This window comes from Syngnathus acus, chromosome 10, assembly GCF_901709675.1.
Source record: "Syngnathus acus chromosome 10, fSynAcu1.2, whole genome shotgun sequence".
Taxonomy (NCBI): Eukaryota; Metazoa; Chordata; class Actinopteri; order Syngnathiformes; family Syngnathidae; genus Syngnathus; species Syngnathus acus.
Genome location: NC_051095.1, coordinates 8912330 through 8933660, shown reverse-complemented (window position 1 = coordinate 8933660; position 21331 = coordinate 8912330). Strand labels below are relative to the sequence as shown.

The window sequence follows — 21331 nt, the reverse complement described above, 5'->3', positions numbered from 1 at the left end:
ATACAGTTGTGTATTTTCTAAAACTATAAGACTTAGTAATTGCTCCCTGAACAAGTTAAGCGGAAAATGTATGGATGTATGTAGACAAATGTACAAAGTAAAGTGAGCTACTAAGAATTATAAAGTGTCCAACAGTGCAGTAATACAGAAGTGTGCAAATAATAATGCCAAGAGTTCATGCTGAAGGCAAAGACTGCAACTCCAGTACGAGCTCGTTCCCTACCAACCACCAGTGTAACAGTTTTATAAAATTTAAATACAAATGTAATGAGTAATTCTGTGTGTCCAGGTTCCTTGGTTTTTGCTGTTACGGTCACAGACGAAGACGCTGGATCCAACGCCCAGTTACACTACTCCCTGATGGGCCACAATTCTGACAAATTCAAGATCGACCCTGTACGAGGTGCCATCACTGCCAATGAGAAGCTGACGGGGTCCTCTGAGGTTACCCTCACGGTCCGGGTTAAAGATGGCGGAGCCAACCCCAAAACTGACACAACCACTGTGACGGTCCGCTTCGTCAACGGAGGCAACTTCCCTGTCATCAAGTTAAAGGAGCATGCATTCACCTTCCCTGAGAGCCAGCCAACCAATCACCTTGTCACAACCGTGACGGGATCTTCCAGGAGGGGCGGGCCGTTGTCATACTACATCGCCAGTGGTAACCTGGACAACGCCTTTCACGTTGACCAGCTGTCAGGCGACCTAATCATCAGGCATCCTCTGGATTATGAGCATATTCAGAAATACGTTCTCTGGATTGAGGCCAGAGATCAAGGCTTTCCACCATATTCGTCATATGAAAGAGTGGACATTACTGTGCTGGATGTGAATGACAATCACCCCACATTTGATAAGGACCCCTTCCATGCTGAGATACTGGAGAATCTGTCACCCCAGCGGGTGCTAATGGTCTCTGCTGTAGATTTAGATAATGGACCTAACGGGCAGCTCGAATATGCCATCATGGATGGAAACAAGGACAACAGCTTCAGCATCAGTCGAGCTACCGGTGAAATACGAACCACCAGGCCGCTTGACCGTGAGAAGGTTGCCCAGTACACATTGAAAGTCAAAGCCACGGACCGAGGGTCACCGTCTAAAAACTCTGCAGTCAAAGTGAAAATCAGTGTGCTGGATGTAAATGACAACGCCCCCCGGTTTTCAAAGATCTTTAGCGCTACTGTGGCCGAGAATGCACCCGTAGGTTATACAGTCACTAGAGTCACCACCACAGATGAGGATGCTGGAGCAAACGCTATCAGCCGCTATTCAATCACAGACACCAGCCTTCCATTTAGTATTAATGCATACACAGGAGACATAACAATAAGTAGGCCACTCAACAGGGAGGACACAGACCACTTCATTGTCAAAGTGTCCGCCCACGACTCCGGCTGGACAGTTAGCACAGATGTCACCATATTTATAACAGATATCAATGACAACGCCCCCAGATTTAGTCGTCCATCATATTACCTTGACTACCCCGAACTGACTGAGGTGGGCTCCTTGGTGACGCAGGTGTCAGCCACCGATCCCGATGAGGGTTTCAATGGAAAGATATTTTATTTTATTCGGTCCCAGTCGGAGTATTTCAGAATTAACGCCAGCTCTGGAGAGATATTTGTGAAGCAACAATTGAGATATTTAAATTCAACAGGCGCAAGCAGTTTAAACATCAATCGCCACAGTTTTATTGTCACGGCTTCAGATCGTGGCCTCAAACCTTTGATGAGTGAGACGACAGTCATTGTGAATATTGTTGACAGTAACGATAATCCTCCCGAGTTTGATTCACCAAACTACTTTACACCTGTCACAAAGAGTGTCAAAGTTGGTACCAGACTTTTAAGAATTATAGCTCTCGACAAAAAAGACTTTGGCCTCAACTCTGAAGTTGAATACTCAATTACAGGAGGTAACAGCTCTAGTAAATTCAAATTAGATAAAATCAGCGGATGGGTTACTGTTGCATCACCCCTCACATCTGACATAAATAAGCTTTACCTCATGGGTGTCACAGCCAGCGACAGAGGAAATCCGCCTTTGTCGGCACAAACAACAGTGCGAATCGCCGTCACGGAGGAAAACCATCACACACCCGAGTTCTCGCAAAGCCAAATGACAGCTACAGTCCCAGAAAGCCTTGTTGTGGGAACAGCAATAAGAACCCTATCAGCCAGAGACAAAGATAAAGAAATGAATGGCCTCATCAAGTATAATATCACGTCAGGCAATAGCAAGGGGTTGTTTGCACTTAATAGTAAAACAGGTGTGTTATCTTTAGCGCAGCCCCTGGATTTTGAAGAAAACCAACAATATGAGCTGAGAGTTTCAGCCACAGATGGTGGTTGGATTGCAAAATCCAGCTTTGTCACTGTCACAATTTACGTGACTGATGTGAATGACAACCCTCCCATGTTCGATCCAGATGAGTACTACCCTGTTGTTCAGGAGAATGTTCCAAGTGGCACCACAGTATTGAAAATGAATGCCATCGATCGCGATTCAGGAGCGAATGCGGTCATGGCCTATGTCATACAATCGTCAGACAGTGATCTCTTTGTTATTGATCCCAACACAGGCACCATCACCACTCAGGGCTTCTTAGATTATGAGGCTAAACAGGTCTACTATTTGACAGTGAAGGCATTCAACGTCCCAGACGAGGAACGCTACAACTTCGCCAATGTCAACATTCAGCTAAAGGGAGCCAATGAATATGTACCTCGCTTTGTCTCCAAAGAGTACTACTTTGAAATCTCTGAAGCTGCTCCAAAAGGCACAGTGGTTGGGGAAGTTTTTGCAAGTGATCGTGACCAAGGTGACGACGGATTAGTCTACTACCTCATTTTTGGGAAAAGCAGGAGGAAAGGTTTTGGCATCAACAAGAAAACCGGACAGATTTATGTCGCAGGTGTGCTGGACCGCGAGAAAGAGGAAAAGATTTCACTTAGAGTGTTGGCCAAAAACGCCGGTGCTATCCGTGGTGCGGATATTGATGAGGTTTTTGTGAACATCACAATACTTGATGCCAATGATCCTCCTGTCTTTTCTCAAGAGTTGTATGACGTGCAAGTTAGTGAAGGTCTCGCACCTGGTGGTCTGGTTACGTTCGTGAGTGCTGAAGACTCTGACTCTGTCCCAAGCTGGAGCCGATTTTCCTACTCAATTGCACCAGAGTTTGATAAAAAGGTTTTCACTATTAACCCCAAAACTGGCCAAGTGTCTGTTGCAGCTGCGCTAGACCGAGAAATAACGCCTGTGTATAATCTAAGCATTCTCGCTGTGGATACTGGCACACCTCCTTCAACTGGAAGCGCCATGCTGATTGTGAACCTGGAAGACATCAATGATAACGGTCCAAGTCTGACAACCACGTACGCTGAAGCAATGGAGAACCAGAAATCTGGAACTGCGGTCACCATGTTAACAGCTTCCGACCCAGACTTACCACCAAATCAAGGACCTTACATATACAGTCTTCTCAGCTCTGGCTCTGCCAACAGCTATTTCAATCTAAGTCCAACTGGAATGCTAACCACAAGTCGGGAGATTGACAGAGAACAGATTAGTGACTTTTATCTCTCCATCGTGATCAAGGACTCTGGTACACCTCAAATGTCCTCCACAGGAACCATACACGTCAAAATAAATGATCAAAATGACAACCCTTCAGCACCGAGGTCAATGGAAATCTTTGTTCACTACTTTGGAAACATATTTCCTGGAGGTTCTTTGGGAGATGTTAAACCCCAAGACCCTGACATTCAAGACAGGTTCCACTGCTCCCTCATTCCACCTTCCTCAGTGCTGTTTAATATTCCTACTGGAACATGCAACCTAAACTCAAAAGCACGTTCAGCAGATGGAAACTTTGAATTAACCATCCGAAGCAGTGATGGTGTCCATGGTCCTGTCAGCAACACAGCCCGGGTTCTCTTCATGAGTTTCACAAATGCCACCGTAGATAACAGCATTCTAATCCGTCTCCAGTCTCATGGAGTCAGAAACTTCCTCACCGACCACTACCTCAGCTTTTTACGCATTGCCAACTCTCAGTTAGCCGGACTGGGCACCGGGGTCCTGCTTTATGGTGCGTTTGAGCTCAAAAACCAGACTTTCGTGATGGCAGCTATCAAACGAGGACATGGACAATATGTGAACCCCAGTGGTGTCGCCACATTCTTCCAGAGTATCAAAGATATCTTGAATAGACAGAGTGGTGTGCAAATAGATGCTGTGGATCACGATCCATGTACACGTAACCCGTGCCAGAACGGAGGCAGCTGCAAGAAGCGCCTCACTGTTGGACCTGATATGAAAACAGAGGAAAGCATCCCGGTCATCCTGGTATCCAACCACCCGCTGCCACCTTACGCTTGCAGCTGCAGGCCAGGATACACAGGAGCTGTTTGCGAGACTGACGTCGATGAATGCCAGCCGTCGCCTTGTCACAATGGCGGCACTTGCCACAATCTGGTAGGGGGATTCTCCTGCACCTGTCCTGAAGGTTTCACTGGCATGGCGTGTGAGAGGGACATAAATGAATGCCATTCCAATCCCTGCAAGAATGGGGCACTGTGCCAGAACTTCCCCGGCGGCTTCAACTGCCTGTGCAAATCCGGATTTGCAGGTACTACATATACACAACAACACACACACACAGACATAGCAGTCACGTTTTATGTCAGACCACTCCGTCAGTGATACAGATAAAAAAGATAGGCAGGACATAGGATACACTCTCATGAAATTTAAACAGCTGACAGCTCACACTCCAAAGACAATATTTGCTTTTGAGTCTGAGGTGTCACATTCCTATAGTTGCCAGAAAATCTTTAAGATTGTTTGATGGGGTGGAGTATCAACTGAATACCAGGCAGCCATGTTTGCTTTAATAAAAAGGAAGCTGTGAAGCTGACCCTGCTCCAGAGTGGAGGCTATTAGTCCGTATCACATTGCATCATGTGCCTACACAGAGCTGACCACACACACCGACGCAATTATCCAACTGTAATCTAACTTTGTACTGTATGATCTACTAATCACCGATCCCGGCGCTTGACAAATTGGCAGCTTTATACAAGATCCAATCAGGGCTTTATGTTGGAAAATTAATGACCACTCAGACTTGTTAGCGTGGCTAAAACTGGGAGCTGATTTTAATTGGCATTACTTAGGACACTCATTTTGATAGGGGCTCATTGTCCAGTTGCCACATCTGAAAGACATTTTCAAAGCAAGGCAATTTTCCCCCAGTCTAGTAATTACTGTCCATTTTTATTATGACAATAAAAAAATGAGCACGTCTAAGTTTCATCAAGATAAATGACCCTCCAGAGGAAATGCACCTATTGACTTACAGTAGTTTGCATGCCCGCGCCGTGAACTTTAGTCTTCCTGTTTTCCTGCGCTGGATTTTTGGCAGTCGGCTCGCTCTCCATTAAACAAGTTTTCTTCAGCATTTATCACTGCAAGCGTACTCGCAACCCTTTAATGTCTGCCTGTTTGCCATGCACCATTCCTGCCTTGGCCATGTCTGAGTCCCATTGGTATTATCAATGTCACATTCCTCATATTTTGATGTTCATTACGCTCTCCCAGCCCGTTTCGTTTCAACAACTCGTGTTCATTTTAGATGTTTGTCTTTCAGCACAGCAACAAATTCACTTTGTTCTAGAATAATTTGATCTTGGATTGGGCCTCCCAATATGTTTAGTGTGAAGAGTCTGCCAATAATGTGGACTTTTCCTCCTATGAATATTTCAAGATGCTTTGGCTCAATTTGAACTGGGAATCATAATTTTAAATGGGAAAATGCGCTTGAGTCAGTAGGATTTTACTTTTCTGTCACATACTGTATATAGAGGGCAAGCTTATTTGATCAACTCACAATCAGGTAGTGAAAGCTTTGTGTAGAGCCTGTGTTCCCATTTATTGTTTTCCGATATTTTCCACCACTCCATCGTGTTAATGCGTGTTGTCTTGTGAACCCAGGCAAAACATGTGATTCCATCATCAATCACTGTGAGTGTAACCCATGTTTTAATGGCGGCTCCTGTCAGAACCGGGTGGATGGATATTACTGTCACTGTCCATTTGGTGAGTAACAACGAAGGCAACTTGCATATGTATTAGTAACCCCATTCCATTGAGGCCATTTTCCATTCATCAAATATTCTGTGCTGTCAACGTAACTTAAAGTCATCTGTCAATTTCTTATTTGTTCTCTTTTACTCCTCAGGGGTTTTTGGGAAACACTGTGAATTGAACAGCTATGGCTTCGAGGAGCTCTCCTATATGGAGTTCCCGTCCCTGGACCCTAACAACAACTACATTTACATCAAGTTTGCAACCCTGAAGAACAATGCCTTGCTCATGTACAACCACGATAACCAGACTGGAGACAAGGCTGAGTTCTTGGCCCTGGAGATCTTTGAGGGACGGATGCGCTTTTCCTTCAACTTGGGAAGCGGAACATACAAACTGATGACCATGATAAAAGTGTCCGACGGGCAGTTCCACACAATCATCGCCAGACGGGCTGGGATGGTAAGGGCGGACGCTTTTATGGGACATGTTTGAGGTTTAAAGCAACAGCTAAATTGTGTAAAAGGAAGAGGAATGCAGAATAGAACACAAGTTTATGTCCTGAGGTTTCCTTGCTCAAAAGCAGCCAGCTTGTTGTTTGCACCATCAGATAATTGCAGTCTCCCAGACCACTGGTAGCTTGGCTTCCAGCTTCCATGGTTTGTAATTACAATTCTATTGCTTGTTTGTGAGTTACCATATAAGGAGTTAAAACATTGAAATTGTGTCTCTTGAATGAGAAGCTTCACCCTGCCAGACATTCAGCGGCAAGGAAACTGAGAAGAATCCATCCAAGCTTTTATAAAATAGGCATCCCACTGGACTGCCAATCTCTCCCACAGAGCATTGGGAACGTCACTGGGGGACCTGCTAGAACAGTTAATTTGTTAGTTTGAGTGCTGACTGATAGTTTGTAAAGTAATATGGGGACTGTGGAAGTGAACGGAAAGAATAGGATCCTTCAGTTTTCAGATCACAAGGCAGTGGGCCAGTCAGAGATTAGCATGAGAAGCTAATGTTCTCTTGAAGTAAGGGCAAAACTCCAAGGTTTGATTAATTTGGGCTGCCCAATTCTTCTAGCCACAACTGAAGCTGCAATCACATTCTTGTTTAGAGAAACAATAAAACAAACAGGTAGAAAACTTACTGCTGAATGACTGGTCCAATAAATCAGTATCACCAACAAACCCCCCATGTGAGCATGTAGAGTTTGACGAATTAGCCCTCGGTGCAACTCATTGAACTCTTGATTGCTTGGACTATTAGACCCAGATTAAAACGGCACGTCCAGCACCTCCGCTACAGTAGAAACCAGCGCCACGGGTTCTTCCAAAAACAGCTACATTGGTGCTCTCCTCATATTCCCTCAGCCACACACAAAAGCACTGTGGACAATCTTTCAAAGCCTTTGCGGAAAAAGAAAAAACAAACCTCTAGACCGCATTAAGACACAGGATAGTGAGTAGCGTTTCTAAGGCTTTACGGCCTTTGATTGCTCGAGGTTCTTACAATGTTCATGTGGTTCGGACATTTTTATTGTGCTTCAAAAGGGTCATGTTGTTGTGTGTGTGCCTCATGTGTGGCGACGAGAGAAACGCATCAGGGCTGTGGATGATTTGTGTTCTGAGATCCAAGGCCAGTGTGCTCCATGTTTACATAAGATCCAGCAGGGGTGCAGTGCGGTCCCCTCAATTTTGTGATTTTTCTGCACTTTCACACAGTTTTGAGAGCTCTTTTTTTTTTTAGCAATCATCGAGTAATTTTCTCACCGAAGCACAGAGCTCTGACCATATCAGTTCGACAGCTGAAGAAAGGTTTCCTGTAATGTAGTCCATTATAATGGCACCCTCCTACATGCATTTGCTGGATAATCACTTGACACCATTCTGAACATTGGTCCTCAATAGATGGCCCCTGAATAAGATCCTTGTCATTCAACCACTTTGTCTTCTCTGGTCAATATGGTCAGAAATTCACAGCAAATACAGTTCATAGCATTCATTGAAGCCACTCAAATAGCTTCTTCACGGCAACTGTGTAAATTGAGTGAGAAAGACAAAGAATGACTCTCAGTAAAATACAAAACGCAGAATTTGGAAAAGGTTTGAGACTAAATTACAATGAGACAGATGGATTTGTATGCGATTTTGTTTTACAATCGCGTTTCTTTGCTGTTCACAGCAGCCGCGTGGGAACGTAGATCGCCTTTGTACTACGCCAAAAAATTTAGATTTGAATGGGCCCTTCCCTCATGATTGTATGCAACATTAGATTACATACCTAAATTGTGTTTCAACCTCAAAAAGTGTCCAAAGCAAGTGCTCAGGCTTGGCACCTTCATTAGTCAACTCGTACTACTGCGTTCCATAAATATTCATCCAGACCCAAGTTTAACTGAGCTGTGTGTGGAATGCGACGAAAGTTCTGCCTGACCCTAATTATCACCAGTGAGAAACTTGCTGACAGGCTGTTTGTACTTTTGACGGAGTAACAACTGCTGCACACAAGGGCCGATTGTGCGATTCGGATTCTTTGCAACTTCCAAAACTGTTGGCATGTGTACAAAGTGGAAACTTTGGTTAATTGGATTTGTCTGGGATGAATCCCCGCCACGTGACCCACAATGTGCTGTCCCGCAGGCCGCCTCATTGACCGTGGATCTGTGCGGCGACGACCAGGAACCAGGCTACTGTGCCGTGAGCAACGTGGCTGTTCACACCGACTGGTAAGACAAAATCACACACACATGCTAGAAGTTGTTTTTTTCCATTCCTCTCCTCAGTTCAACCGTATGCACTAAAATTGAGTTGACACATCCAATTCTTCAGCTTGGAAAACTTAAATAATTATGGCAGAATCCAAATGTTTTCTTCCACCTGTTATGATGTTTATTCTGCTGTGTAGCACAGTAACTCACCCCCCCCAAAAAAATAAAATAAAATTCAATGCACATTTCCCATCAGCACATGCTAGCTGAGCATTTGCCAAAGTTTTGTCAGGATTTGCGTGTCTGTCGATCGTCATCGTTTAACCAAAAACGTTTCTGGCCTTTATAAGAGGGACGTAAAATTATCCCGCCAATAACAGCGGCAGCAAAATTGCCGAGTACTCAAGGAACGACTTAGCAGTGTAATTTTTGTGTGGTGTTAATGAGTTTTCCTTCATCCTGGCTCGGCTATTGTCTCGCAACAGCTCATAGTCGCCGTGCCGAGCGCCACGTCGGGAACAAGTGAGGTAACCGTAGAAGCTCACTTGGCTGAGGTCACTGTGGCTAACCATGCCAAGTTGTCCTCAAATAAAAATTTGGAAAGGTTTTTCTTTCTTCTCAACAATATGTTTGTTCCAGCTTGAACGTGAGCTCATTTGTCATCCTTAAGGAACACAACGCCTGAGAAATTTTGTTCGGAACAGCTTTTGTTCTGGCAAGTTCGTGATTAAAATCCCATATACCTACTTTCTTTTTGTTTTTTTTAGTAATACAAGTTGTTTTTGAGACATCATATAGTTTTTGCAAAGCTAACAAGGGAGACAACAAGTGGACAACAATAACAAGGGAACCCTTTGAGGAAAACCAAGACCTTGAGAAGCTAAGACTTTGAGCCATTGTGGATATCTCAAGACAAATTCTTGGTTAAAACTAAGCGTTTGAGGACTTGATGAATATGATTTTAATTATAGTCTTAATGTTCATGTGCAAAGAACTTTGTCAATGTTTTGACAACAGTAATAATATTGTCAAAGTTTCGAAATAACATAAGACTTAAATGGGTCATTTAACCACCTGCTTTTGATCTGAATGAATCAATCAGTAAATATATGTTCGCCGTCAATCGTTTGCTTAAAACATGACCTTCATTATGAAAGGTTGTCGACACTTGGAAAAAAAGGGAGTTTGCTTTTCCATTTGCTCGGCTTCAGAAATGGGGAAGATGTGGTCTGAGTGAAGGACAGTTGTGTGGATACTGATTTTGTGTTTATTGCACAGCCACAATATGCCAACATTTGATTGTGGATCTCTTTTGTATGTGCAGGATCCTGGACGTGGAGCCCAACCGGCTCTCAGTGGGGGGCGTCAGGTCAATGGAGTCCGTCCTCCACCGCCCTGGTCAGGTCGCCACTCATGACTTTGTGGGCTGCATCATGGAGTTGGCTGTCAATGGACGCCCGCTGGAGCCCAGTCAGGCGCTGGCATCACATGGCATCCTTGACAGGTCTGCACCCCACCCCAACTCCCTTCAGTCCTAATTTCATCCTTTCTCCATCTTATACCGCTTGCTCCCATCTGTCTGCCTTGCCTCTCGCTGTGGGACATCTGCTCGGCTTTTGCAGACATTCTCTAAAGCTGTGCGATACCAGAAACCGGTTGCAGATTTTTTTTCGTAGAAGCGAGGGGAAATCTTTTATATGCAAATCAATCCGAATTTCGTTCCGGGAGTGTGCATCTGCCTCTTTTCTTGGAGATTCTTTTGGGCCTGTCAAACCGACAGATCCAATTGTCCTTTATTATTTTAGATGCCCAAGACTGGAGGCAGCCTGCACCGCAAGCCCCTGCAGACATGGAGGGACCTGTCTGGACCACTGGTCTTGGCAGCAGTGCCAATGCGTGGACGGCTTCACTGGCAAATACTGTGAAAAATGTAAGTCAATGTGCCTTTGAGGTGTCTCCAGAATGAATTTAATTATGCCTTCAATATTATTAATGATTCCCCCATTGTATGAGTCATTGTGTTGGTCATGACGCCAGCTGCCTCCATCTCAGCTTTGTGTCTTTAATTATAAAAGTATTCACAGTGACGACTCACAATTGTAATGCCAGTGACTTTTTCCGGGTGCCGCTGTTCTGTGTCAACCTGGCTATTTTCCGGCGTTGCTGCAGTAGCAGAGGCGGGACAGGCTTGTCATTTTGGACACTGGAAACATACTTCTGAATTTTAGGTTATCAAATGAAAGAAAATAGATGCAATTTTGCAGGATGATAGTGTCATTATGTTTTTATATGAAAGAAAGAATCTTGTTAATTTTAACGGCTGGCCTAGATAGCAAAAATCATTCAAGAATTTTTTTTCAAACTGTTCGGAGCTGTTTTTGGACACTAAAGCAAGAACACTGTTAGGGGTGCCAAACTTATTTATGATCCAAAAATCGGCCATCCAACATTACTGTGTTATGTACTTTTATACTATCAACTATGTTGTTGTGAGGAAAATGACTTTTGTTCTAGAACCAAGAAGTATTGACATTATTTTTTAAATATACAATTGGGACTGTGATTGACTGGCAAAAAGTTCAGGGTCCACCCCACATGTCTACCAAAGTCAACTGGGATAGGCTCCAGCTCACCAGAAAAACACTAAAGAAAATAGTTGAATAGATAAGCAGTTGGAGGACGCCGGATGGGATAGTCTATAACCATGCATTTGTGGATAAACACAAGATTAATAGGGTATAAGGAGTATAGGCGACATCACCACCTATCAAATTTCAAGGGTTTCAACAACCCTGCTGTTTTTCTTGCACGCAGCTCATAATGGAGACGACCAAGATGAGGTTTATTAAACCGGGTGTTTGACAGCTGTTTGTCTTATTCTTCTGTCTTCATAAAAATGACCCAGAAGAAAAAAATGTGTGGTGCAGCTGTGCATCTTTCAGCACCTCGGAAGGTGAAGACAGAGTGATGGTGTTGACATAGCTGGTGGGAGCGATCCTGCCTGGCATTTCTGCAGAGGCAGCGTTATCACAGTGGCATTGTTTTAGATATTATTGTCCGTGGCAAACCTCAACCTAGAGTACATTTCGTAATAGAGGATATATTTCCTGAAATAATTACTCTGTTCAAGTAAGGCCTGTTATGTGCTAACATTGTAAAAAGAAGGGAACCAATTAAAACAACAAAATCATTGTCAAGTCATTGAAGCAGTGACGAACTTGCATGAGACGAGACAAAAAGATGCCATGCCACTCACTTTCCGGCGTATTTCATGTTATAAATCGTAGTAAGCAGCCCGGACAGAGACCTGTGACAGATTTCATATCCAATGAGGACTTTGAAAAATAAAAGCTGGATTTGTAGTTCTGGCTGGTAAGGGGAAAAAAACTTGAAGTAAATATCCAGTCAAGAACAAGGAGTTAAGATTAAGATATTGAAGAGTTAAGATTAGATAAGGATTCAACGTTGAGGAATTACAATTGAGATTGAATTCCAAATATTACAACATTCCATGTCTACTCAAGCAACACTTTGAGGCACTTTGGTTACACGTGTACTGTACTAATATTCATCTCACTGACACATGGGACCCTCTTAACGGCCTGCATACTTCAGTTTGGCTTTGGTATCTGTAATTATGAGTGAGAAATGGAGGCCCAATTTGTGGTTCTGGCTGTTGAATAAGGAAAATAACTGACACATGAGTGCGCAGCAGCTGCAGAGTGAGCAACGATTTAAAGCCACTGGAGAACTTTGAACAATGAAACAGATGATGAAGATTCTTTGGCCCGTCTGTTTTGCAGATATCACGGCTGACACTGCGCTATCCCTGGATGGGACCGGCCGCCTGGACTATGCCTTGAAACAGGGCCCCAAGCGGGACGTCCTGCTAAGGCGGTCATTGCAGGGCGGGATCCATGACCCCGTCATGCCTAGCCGTCTGGAGGTCAAGTTCAGGACACGTGGCAAGAGTGGCACATTGCTGCACGTGCAGGAGAACAGTAACTACACCACTGTTAAGGTAGGAGCACAGATATTTTCTCATTGTAGCAAATAAACTCTGCTCTCACCTCCTACTTGTCCAGTACTATAAATGTATGACCAGCCATTTCCACGCATGAGATCCATGTGAGTAGCAAACAGGCTGTTGCTTCAGTTAAACAGCATCAGATTGATCCGACTTATAAATAATGAAACACAGCAGCTCTGGAATCAAATGTTTTCCAAGGGAAGTTAATGCCCCTGAAGTATTGAAAATGATCACGGGAGGAAGTCTGGAGTTTGACTTATCAGCGCCAAGGAACAAAACAATCATTAAGAAGGACGACTGAGTCGGCAATATGTGAAAATCCACTTCTGTTGGTGTTTTTCAGATGGATTATTAAGTCAAAAGACAAATAGAAGATCCACTTTTCCACTTCTTGAATTAAGACTACATCAAGAACAAGACAGATGTTAAAACCATGTTTTTTGGAGATAAAATTAAAAATGCTGTACCCAATTTAAGCCTAGTTAATACCTTAAGGAGTTAAAATTATGACAAGATTAAGACTTTGGAGAGTGGAGGGCTACAACAACACAAGAGTTTCCTAAAATAGAGTTTGCGATGATGAGACCAAAACTTTGAGGAGTAAAGAGTAAGACTCAAGAGATTTAAGTCTGTGAGAAGTTAAGACCAAAACTAATTGTTCAGTTAGTTAAGAATGGATCCAGACCAAGATTTTGAAGTTATGTCCAATTCAAGACCAAGACTTGGACGAGTGGAGGCCAAGTCAAAACCACTACTTGAGGACTTGACCAAGAATCATGACCAAGACTTTGAGACCAAGTAAAAAGAAAGGCCTTAAAAATAAATCCAAGACTTCAGCTGTTAAAACTAAGTCAAGACCAAGACTATGGGGAGTTTTAACAACTTCTAGACTTACTGAGACTAATTCCCTGATTGAGAATAAAACCCATTTCAAACCAAGATTGTGAGGAGAGACCAAGTCAAAATATGCTTGATGTTTTGTGCATTGTACAGTAGGTGGCGCGTGCCAAATATGTGAGGATGTTGAAGGGCGCTGTGAGTTAAGGAAAGACTCAATTAATTGATAGATGGCCAAAATCTCTGTTATCCTCCCTCAGATGAGAAATGGCAACATCCACTACATCTCGGATGCAGGCGTGGCAGGCAAAGTGGAGCGAACCATTGGGGACGTGGTGCTGTCTGATGGTCTGTGGCACACCCTTTTGCTGGTGAAGAACAGCTCCAACACCTTGATGCAAGTGGACAACAGCCACTCCCGCATAATCCAGCTTCCTACCCAGGATTTTGGAGGTCTTGGCGTCCTCACCATTTCACTCGGAGGGATCCCGCCTGGTCCTGCACAGCAAAAAACTGCGGCAGGTGAGGTTCTACAAAGGTTCTTTGACTACTGCTCTTGATGGAAGTTGTGGTGAACATACGGACTATTAAATATGGTCAAAAGATGGTACATTAGGGATGTCCCCAAAATTCTGATTTTGCCATCAAATCATAATTAGGCACTTGGAACTGCAGTGCAAATCTGACCTCATTGTGGTGTTTTTGGATTATTGGTGCAGTACTACAGTGGAGCCTGGTGCCTCTTATGCATGAGCACACCTAAGTACATATTTCTCTTGTGTGTTAGGCAGTACTTTTGTTAACTCAAAGACATGAATGTTGTTCTGATTGCCATCCATATTTGGTGGCCAATTTATTGAAATTTGACACTGCTAAAATGTGCCTGTTTTGAATTTATAATAGTTGAAGAAATGTTGCTTTGTTAAATATCAGTAAAGGGGGGAGTTGTTTTTGTCTGTTTCCTGTGGTTTTGGCCTAAATAATGGTTCAGATATCCCCTAAATTGTGTTAGGGACTCTTTGGAAAAGGTGAAACAGAGTATTTCCAGACAGATGGAATGTGGCATAGTAAATTTTCCATTTTTCTGGGGACGGAAAACGAATCTAATGCCACAGACTAATATGGTAAAAATCATGATTTGTTGAGGGAGGGCATTTTTCCGAGCATGCAGACTGTCAACTCTGACCTCAGCAGTGCAGCGCATCTTCAGTGTTTTACGATCAAACACAAAATGGCCTGAATATGCACTGCAACTAATTTAATAATAAAAAAACTATATTAACATCACTGAGGCAGTGTTTTTTGACAACACACAAAGCCAGAGATTAAATTACATACAGACGTAGTTATCGAACACAGATGTATGTCTGGAAGCTACAACAGCTCAGACAACAGACTCTCGTTTTTTTTAATAGAACACTTTCCATTTTTCTTTATGTAAATCCACAAGCTAAGCATGTATTTTTTCTCTACCAATTAGCTAGCAAGCATCAGCCCCAGCAAATCACTCAATTAGTACTGATATCACTTCAGAAAACGGTTTTGCCCTTCTAGCCTCTAAAAGCTGTTTATTTTCCTTTATTTTTTGTCCCTAGGTTTTGATGGCTGCCTGGCCTACGTGAAATATAATGGCGAGAATCTGCCTTTCAACGGAGAACATGGCCTTGTTGGGTTAACCAAGACCAGTTCATCAGTCAAGATGGGTTGCAGAGGTCCAAACTTGTGCGAGAGTAGCCCATGCTGGGATGGCCTGATGTGCATCAACCAATGGTACACATACCAATGCGTCCCACCAGGCGACTGTGCCTCCAGTCCCTGTCAGAACCACGGGAGCTGTGTGCCAGACTCCCGTTTGGGTTTCACCTGCGTCTGCTCTGAGTTCTACACCGGAAAGACGTGCGAGACCCAGGTGGCCTGCCTGGGTGTCCAGTGCCCTCAAGGGACCACCTGCAACACGGCCAACAACGGTGGTTTTATCTGCCGTCCAAATCCCGCAACGGAAGCCATGGTTCTCCCTATTTGGGCCGTACCCGCTATCGTGGGTAGCTGTGCCACAGTGCTAGCTTTGGTTGTGCTCAGTCTCATCCTGTGCAACCACTGCAAGGACCGCAATAAAACCAAAGTGCCAAAGGATTCCAAGGAGAAGAAACCCAAGGAGAAAAAGAAAAAGAAGAAGGGGAGTGAGAACGTGGCATTCGATGACCCAGACAACATCCCACCATATGGAGATGACATGACAGTCCGAAAGCAACCAGAAGGGAATCCCAAGCCGGATATCATTGAGAGGGAGAATCCATATCTGATCTACGATGAATCTGACATTCCTCACAACAATGAGGCAGTCCCGAGTGCTCCTTGTGCCCCTTGTAATGGTCCAGAGGCCGATATTGAGCACTACGACATTGATAACGCCAGTAGCATTGCACCGTCTGACGCAGACATCATCCAGCACTACAAGCAGTTCCGAAGCCACACTCCCAAATTCTCCATCCAGAGGCACAGCCCGCTGGGATTTGCAAGGCAGTCCCCCTTACCACTCGGTGCCACCAGTTACTCTTACCAACCTCAGTATACTCAAGCTCTAAGATCCACCCCACTCAGCCACGCCCACTCAGCTTGTCCCACGCCGAACCATCTTTCCAGACATTCCCCGGCCCCATTCACCAAGCCGACCTCCTTTTACAGAAACACCCCGACCAGGGAGCTTAACCTTGCTCGCCGTGAGGGCAGCCCCCTCGACCTGCACAATGACATGTGCCAGCCACCGCCCATGTTCAACTACGCCACCCGGCTGGGGAGGCGCAGCAAGAGTCCACAGACCATGGCAAGCCATGGCCACACATCCCGCCCGGGGAGTCGGCTCAAGCAGCCTATTGAGCAAATTCCCCTGGAGACGGGCCCCCCCGTAGGACTGTCCATCGAGGAAGTGGAGCGGCTAAACAATCCGCGTCCTCGCAACCCCAGCATCTGCAGCGCCGATCACGGGCGCTCCAGCTCAGAAGAGGACTGCCGCCGGCCTCTCTCACGGGTCCGAAACCCTGCGGACGGCATCCCTGCCCCAGAGTCCTCTTCAGAGAGTGACTCACATGACTCCTTCACCTGCTCAGAGATGGAGTATGACCGGGAAAAACCTGTTTCTTACAGCTCCCGGGTCCCCAAGCTCTCGCAAGTCAATGAGTCTGACGCAGACGATGAAGATTACAGCGGGAGGCTGAAGCAGAGGCGGTACTCGACCCGCCGGGCGGAAGGTGGTCCTGGCACGGCCCAGCTGCCGCCTACTGAGTATCACAACACACTGGCTCACAAACTGGGCCCGCCAGCTGGGGCATTCAACTGGGACAACCTTTTGAGCTGGGGTCCCGGTTTTGGACATTATGTTGACGTGTTCAAGGACTTAGCAATGCTTCCTGAAAATGCATCTGCAAAGGACATTGAAATGAACAGTGGGGATGGCTCAGTCACCATTCTAAATGAAGGAGAAGCGGAACAATACGTATGAGACTATTTATTGTCACGTTGTAGATTATGGCAATGTTCTCCGAAAAGAACGTGGGACTATGTGTTTTTTTAATTGAAAAATAATGACGACTTTCAATGCAGTAAGGCAGTACCAACGGCACCTGAATCCACCTTGGAAAGGTTATACCAGTCTCCGTCCAGCTGTTCCGTCCTGCGTCGTTTGCACCCTTTGAAGAAGCCTACGTCTGAATTCAATTGACCTCCATACATGTTATCTCTCTGAAACCTTTCTGTTCCTTATTACTTATATTGCCTCTCCCTCACAGCCTGAAAGATAAGACGGCACATTAAATTAACACTCCCAGCTGTTGAACGAAACAAAACTCCTGTTCATACGTTGTTCGTAGACTTTTAATTCCACCGCAAAGAAAGCATGTGCGTTTTGAAGGGACCGCACCTGCAGACACTGCGTGAAAGTAAGCACACACCGATTTTCACCTCGGGTTTTGTTTTCTCACACAAGACTGGCTAATTGCTCCAAGAGTGACGATGAATCAAGTCGTCTGCCTTACACACATTTGAGGATTACAGCATGGAGAGTAATATGTTGTTTGTTTTTTGTTTGGGTGGTATAGTTTGCATTTCAAATGCTTTGCCATTTTGATTTTCAATCAACATGATGACAACCGAAGGATTTTTTTTTATTAAACGACCCAAACAGACAAACGACGACTGTGTATATTGTTCCCACAATTCAAACGTGGAGTCATTTGTCATTGGTGTCTTTGTCCATTATGTTGATATTATGTTGTAAGGTTGCTTGTTTTTTTTTTTACGTTTTATTAACTTAAATTACTTAAGCTGTGTTTTTATGGATATTTTTTCATAAGCCGAAATGTATGTTGTTACTTTCGGGGAAAGTAAGGTTTAAAGACATATTTTTTACATGTGTTACATATGTAATGTCAGTATTTTCCACTTTTTATAAAACTATAACATGTTGTATGCTTTGTACTTGTAAAAAGCCAATAACATAATAAAAAAAAATATTTATTTAAAGCTGCTTGTTGATCTTGTTGCCAACCATTTAGACAAAAGTCAGTGCAGTCGATCAGTACTAATTTGGAAGTTGCAAAATAGAAAAATATTTGAAGAAAATTTACTTTTGTCCATAACATTGTAGAATTTCAATGCTCTTATTTTATGGGACGAGTGGCTATAATTAGATGAAAATAGCTGTGAAATTTGTGAGAATAGTTTGTAATGTTACAAGAAAAGCATTAATTAAAAGGAAATTGAGAGAAAAAACTGTACAGCAATTGGACAACGTTATATACTTTGAAGAAATATATGAGAAATATTTTAATATGGAAAAAAGCAACATTAAAAAGCCACGGTAAACCAAAACTGTAATATCATAAAAATAAATTGAAAAAAATCAAAGGTGCGACTTCCCCTTTAGTCTAGTCTGTTACAAACAATTGTGTAAATAATTCTGAATATTGACTTGAATAATGTTGACTTTATACATGGCCAACTTGATGAAACCTGAAGATGGACTTTGTGTCAAAATATCAAGCCCAGTTCTACGCAGAACAAATTTGAACATGATCAGAAAAAAGAATGCAATCTGGAAAATGTCTTGCGACAACCGAAAACCATACAGATGCTAATGTTTCCCACACTATATGACGATCCTGCCAGCTGACACTCTTTGAAGATTTTACAACCCATGATTGAAGGTGCGACCGAGGCACCCTTCAACTTCCCATAGATCTCACGCAGCGTTTTCCTACGAAGCCGCAAAATTTCATCAAACGTCGAATCGCCGTTCAAATGATTTCCATGTTGACTTTAGCAGTATTTATGAAAGGATGTGGCACAGGAGCTGCTGACATTGGCCTCTCAGAATAAATAGTTCAACCGCCACCTTTCTCCAGGGAAATGCTTATGAAGATATATGATTATGAGCTACATCTATAGCACCTCCTTTAGTCTGCATTTATTCATCCGTCCATCCTTTAATGTAGCTCTGACTGAGAAGACATGTCCCGCATTTGACTATAAAAAAAAGCAAGGATGGTGTGTAAACAAAACTTTACTTAAACTCTCCAGAGGACTGACAAGTAAATCAAAAGCAGAGTTTGTCTGCTGTTGTATGGATTTACAATCTAATTGCATCCAATCTGCCTTGAGTCAAAGCTTGGATGCAACTCTGAAAAACAGCCACAATATACAGTTTATTTGATCTAAGTAGGTTCATCCTCAGTAAAAAACAAAAAGCCACATCCGGGTTAGATTAGTTGATACTGTAACAATGGATGTACCAGAGTAAAGTGTAACTTTCTAACATGTTACCAACATCACTGCCAATTAATTATCAGTTCAGAAGAATACAAAAAGAGTGGCTATTTGTACAATAATTACTTACTTAATTTATACATAGGTAACTTCATGTTTTATAATCATATTTATTGTTCATTCATCCTACAGTATTTCTTATATTAAATAATGATATATCAAAAATAAAATACGACCAATAAAAATAACACCTGTAATTTACTTTACAGATAAATACTTGCGACAGCAATATAGATCACAATTTACTACTGTGCATATTAAAGTATATATATACATCATGTGATCACCCATTCCTTTCAGGTTAATGTTAAAAGTCACTTCCGCTTGAAAACCTTTCAAGGTCATCTTTATAGATGCCACATCTGCTCCACAGGCTGTGCGTGTTGTGGTTAGGATGTCAACCCTAACACGTGGACACAATTAGGCACAGTAAAAGTATTAACAGCACCACGGCTATTAATTGGGGCATGGTGTACAATTAAAGGGGAGGAAATTATTTGATATTTACACTTTAAGGACTTCTCATTTTAATGGGTGTAAAAATAAATAACAGCATATGTCTTTATTTATGCTTTTTAATCATAGAATTGGAATGCTGAATTTCATTGAAATCATCTTTCCATCCATTTTCAAGTTAAGCCATTGTGAACACATCATCCGCGAGTGCAAGCCAAATTAGCAACATCTGTTGCGAGCTTTGCACTTTCCAAAGAGTTCTGGATCGAAATACCAAACCAATGATGACTAATTTGTCCTTGAAGGTTGCTTAATGTTGGAATTATCGGACTAAATCAAATTAGGGCACGGCCGTGAAACACTGCTAATTGGGACCCTGGAGGAGTCCACCCCCCAAAGGATGCATAATAATAATACACATGCTGGTCATGTATCTTTCATGCGTATTACTTTTCATGTGGGTCAACATGTAAACAACAGCGATTAGTTTCAATGGACTTCCACATCGCTTGTCTGCTTGAGTGCACCCACTCGTTCTAGACTCAAAACTGCTCTAAAGAATGCAATTTTATTGGCTTGGATTGTGTCACGTTTGGAGATAAACTAGTACATGCATGTGATGAATTATTGCTGGAAAAAATCATCTTGTTCAGGATTCATAAATAACAGTTATCCTTTTATATCGAAATGGAAAAAAATACACAAGCATAAATTAATTATCTCGAAATGGAAAAAATGTTTTTTCCATGAAAACAAATATTTGCAAATACTTTTTTTGAATTAAACATGGTATCAAACGATTGCTTTATTATCAAAATATACATCTTTAATTTGATAATTGATTAGTTGTGGGATTAATGACTGAAATGAAATATTAATTTTTTTTTTAAAAAGTATCAAAATATATTTTCTTGATAAAAGCCAATATGATGTTGAGACAAAATTGAAACACTAAACAAAATTCATCTAAAATTCTGTTTACTTGTATGGTACACATTATCATTATTAGTAGCTATAAAATTGGACAAAGCACTGACCGCCGCTGGTACAATATTAGCATACTTAATCGAAGATTTATTCGAGTACGCGTTGAATGGTCCCAAACGATCGAATCCAAAAAAAACAATACATTCTCATTGTGTGACATCAATCGGCCGTCCTTGAACGTCAGCGCGAGACGCGGCGCATGCCAGTGTAAACCCACTTCACCTCCACACAGGATGCACTTAGCTTGAGCGAGCTCCAAAAACAGCTGCGCAGCGCCCTTGTGTCAATGTTCCCACCCTGCCGCATGCTCTGCTTGACTTGTAGGCCTTTAAATCAAGCCTTGTTGTCCCCGGTAATGAGTCAACCTGTAGACACGTACGTACTGGGGAAATACGACT

General features: G+C 43.0%; 1 protein-coding gene across 1 annotated transcript in view; it reads left to right on the top strand.

Annotated features, from left to right (window-relative positions):
- LOC119129374 (protocadherin Fat 4) overlaps positions 1-18188 on the top strand; it is an 80999-nt gene extending 62811 nt beyond the window's left edge. Inside the window, exons 9-17 of the mRNA XM_037262564.1 lie at positions 290-4639; positions 6004-6108; positions 6251-6558; positions 8736-8821; positions 10128-10307; positions 10609-10733; positions 12607-12824; positions 13931-14192; positions 15266-18188. Coding sequence (XP_037118459.1) covers positions 290-4639; positions 6004-6108; positions 6251-6558; positions 8736-8821; positions 10128-10307; positions 10609-10733; positions 12607-12824; positions 13931-14192; positions 15266-17169 — 7538 coding nt within the window. The 3' untranslated portion in view covers positions 17170-18188. The remainder of the gene's footprint in view (positions 1-289; positions 4640-6003; positions 6109-6250; positions 6559-8735; positions 8822-10127; positions 10308-10608; positions 10734-12606; positions 12825-13930; positions 14193-15265) is intronic.
- The last annotated feature ends 3143 nt before the right edge of the window (positions 18189-21331 follow it).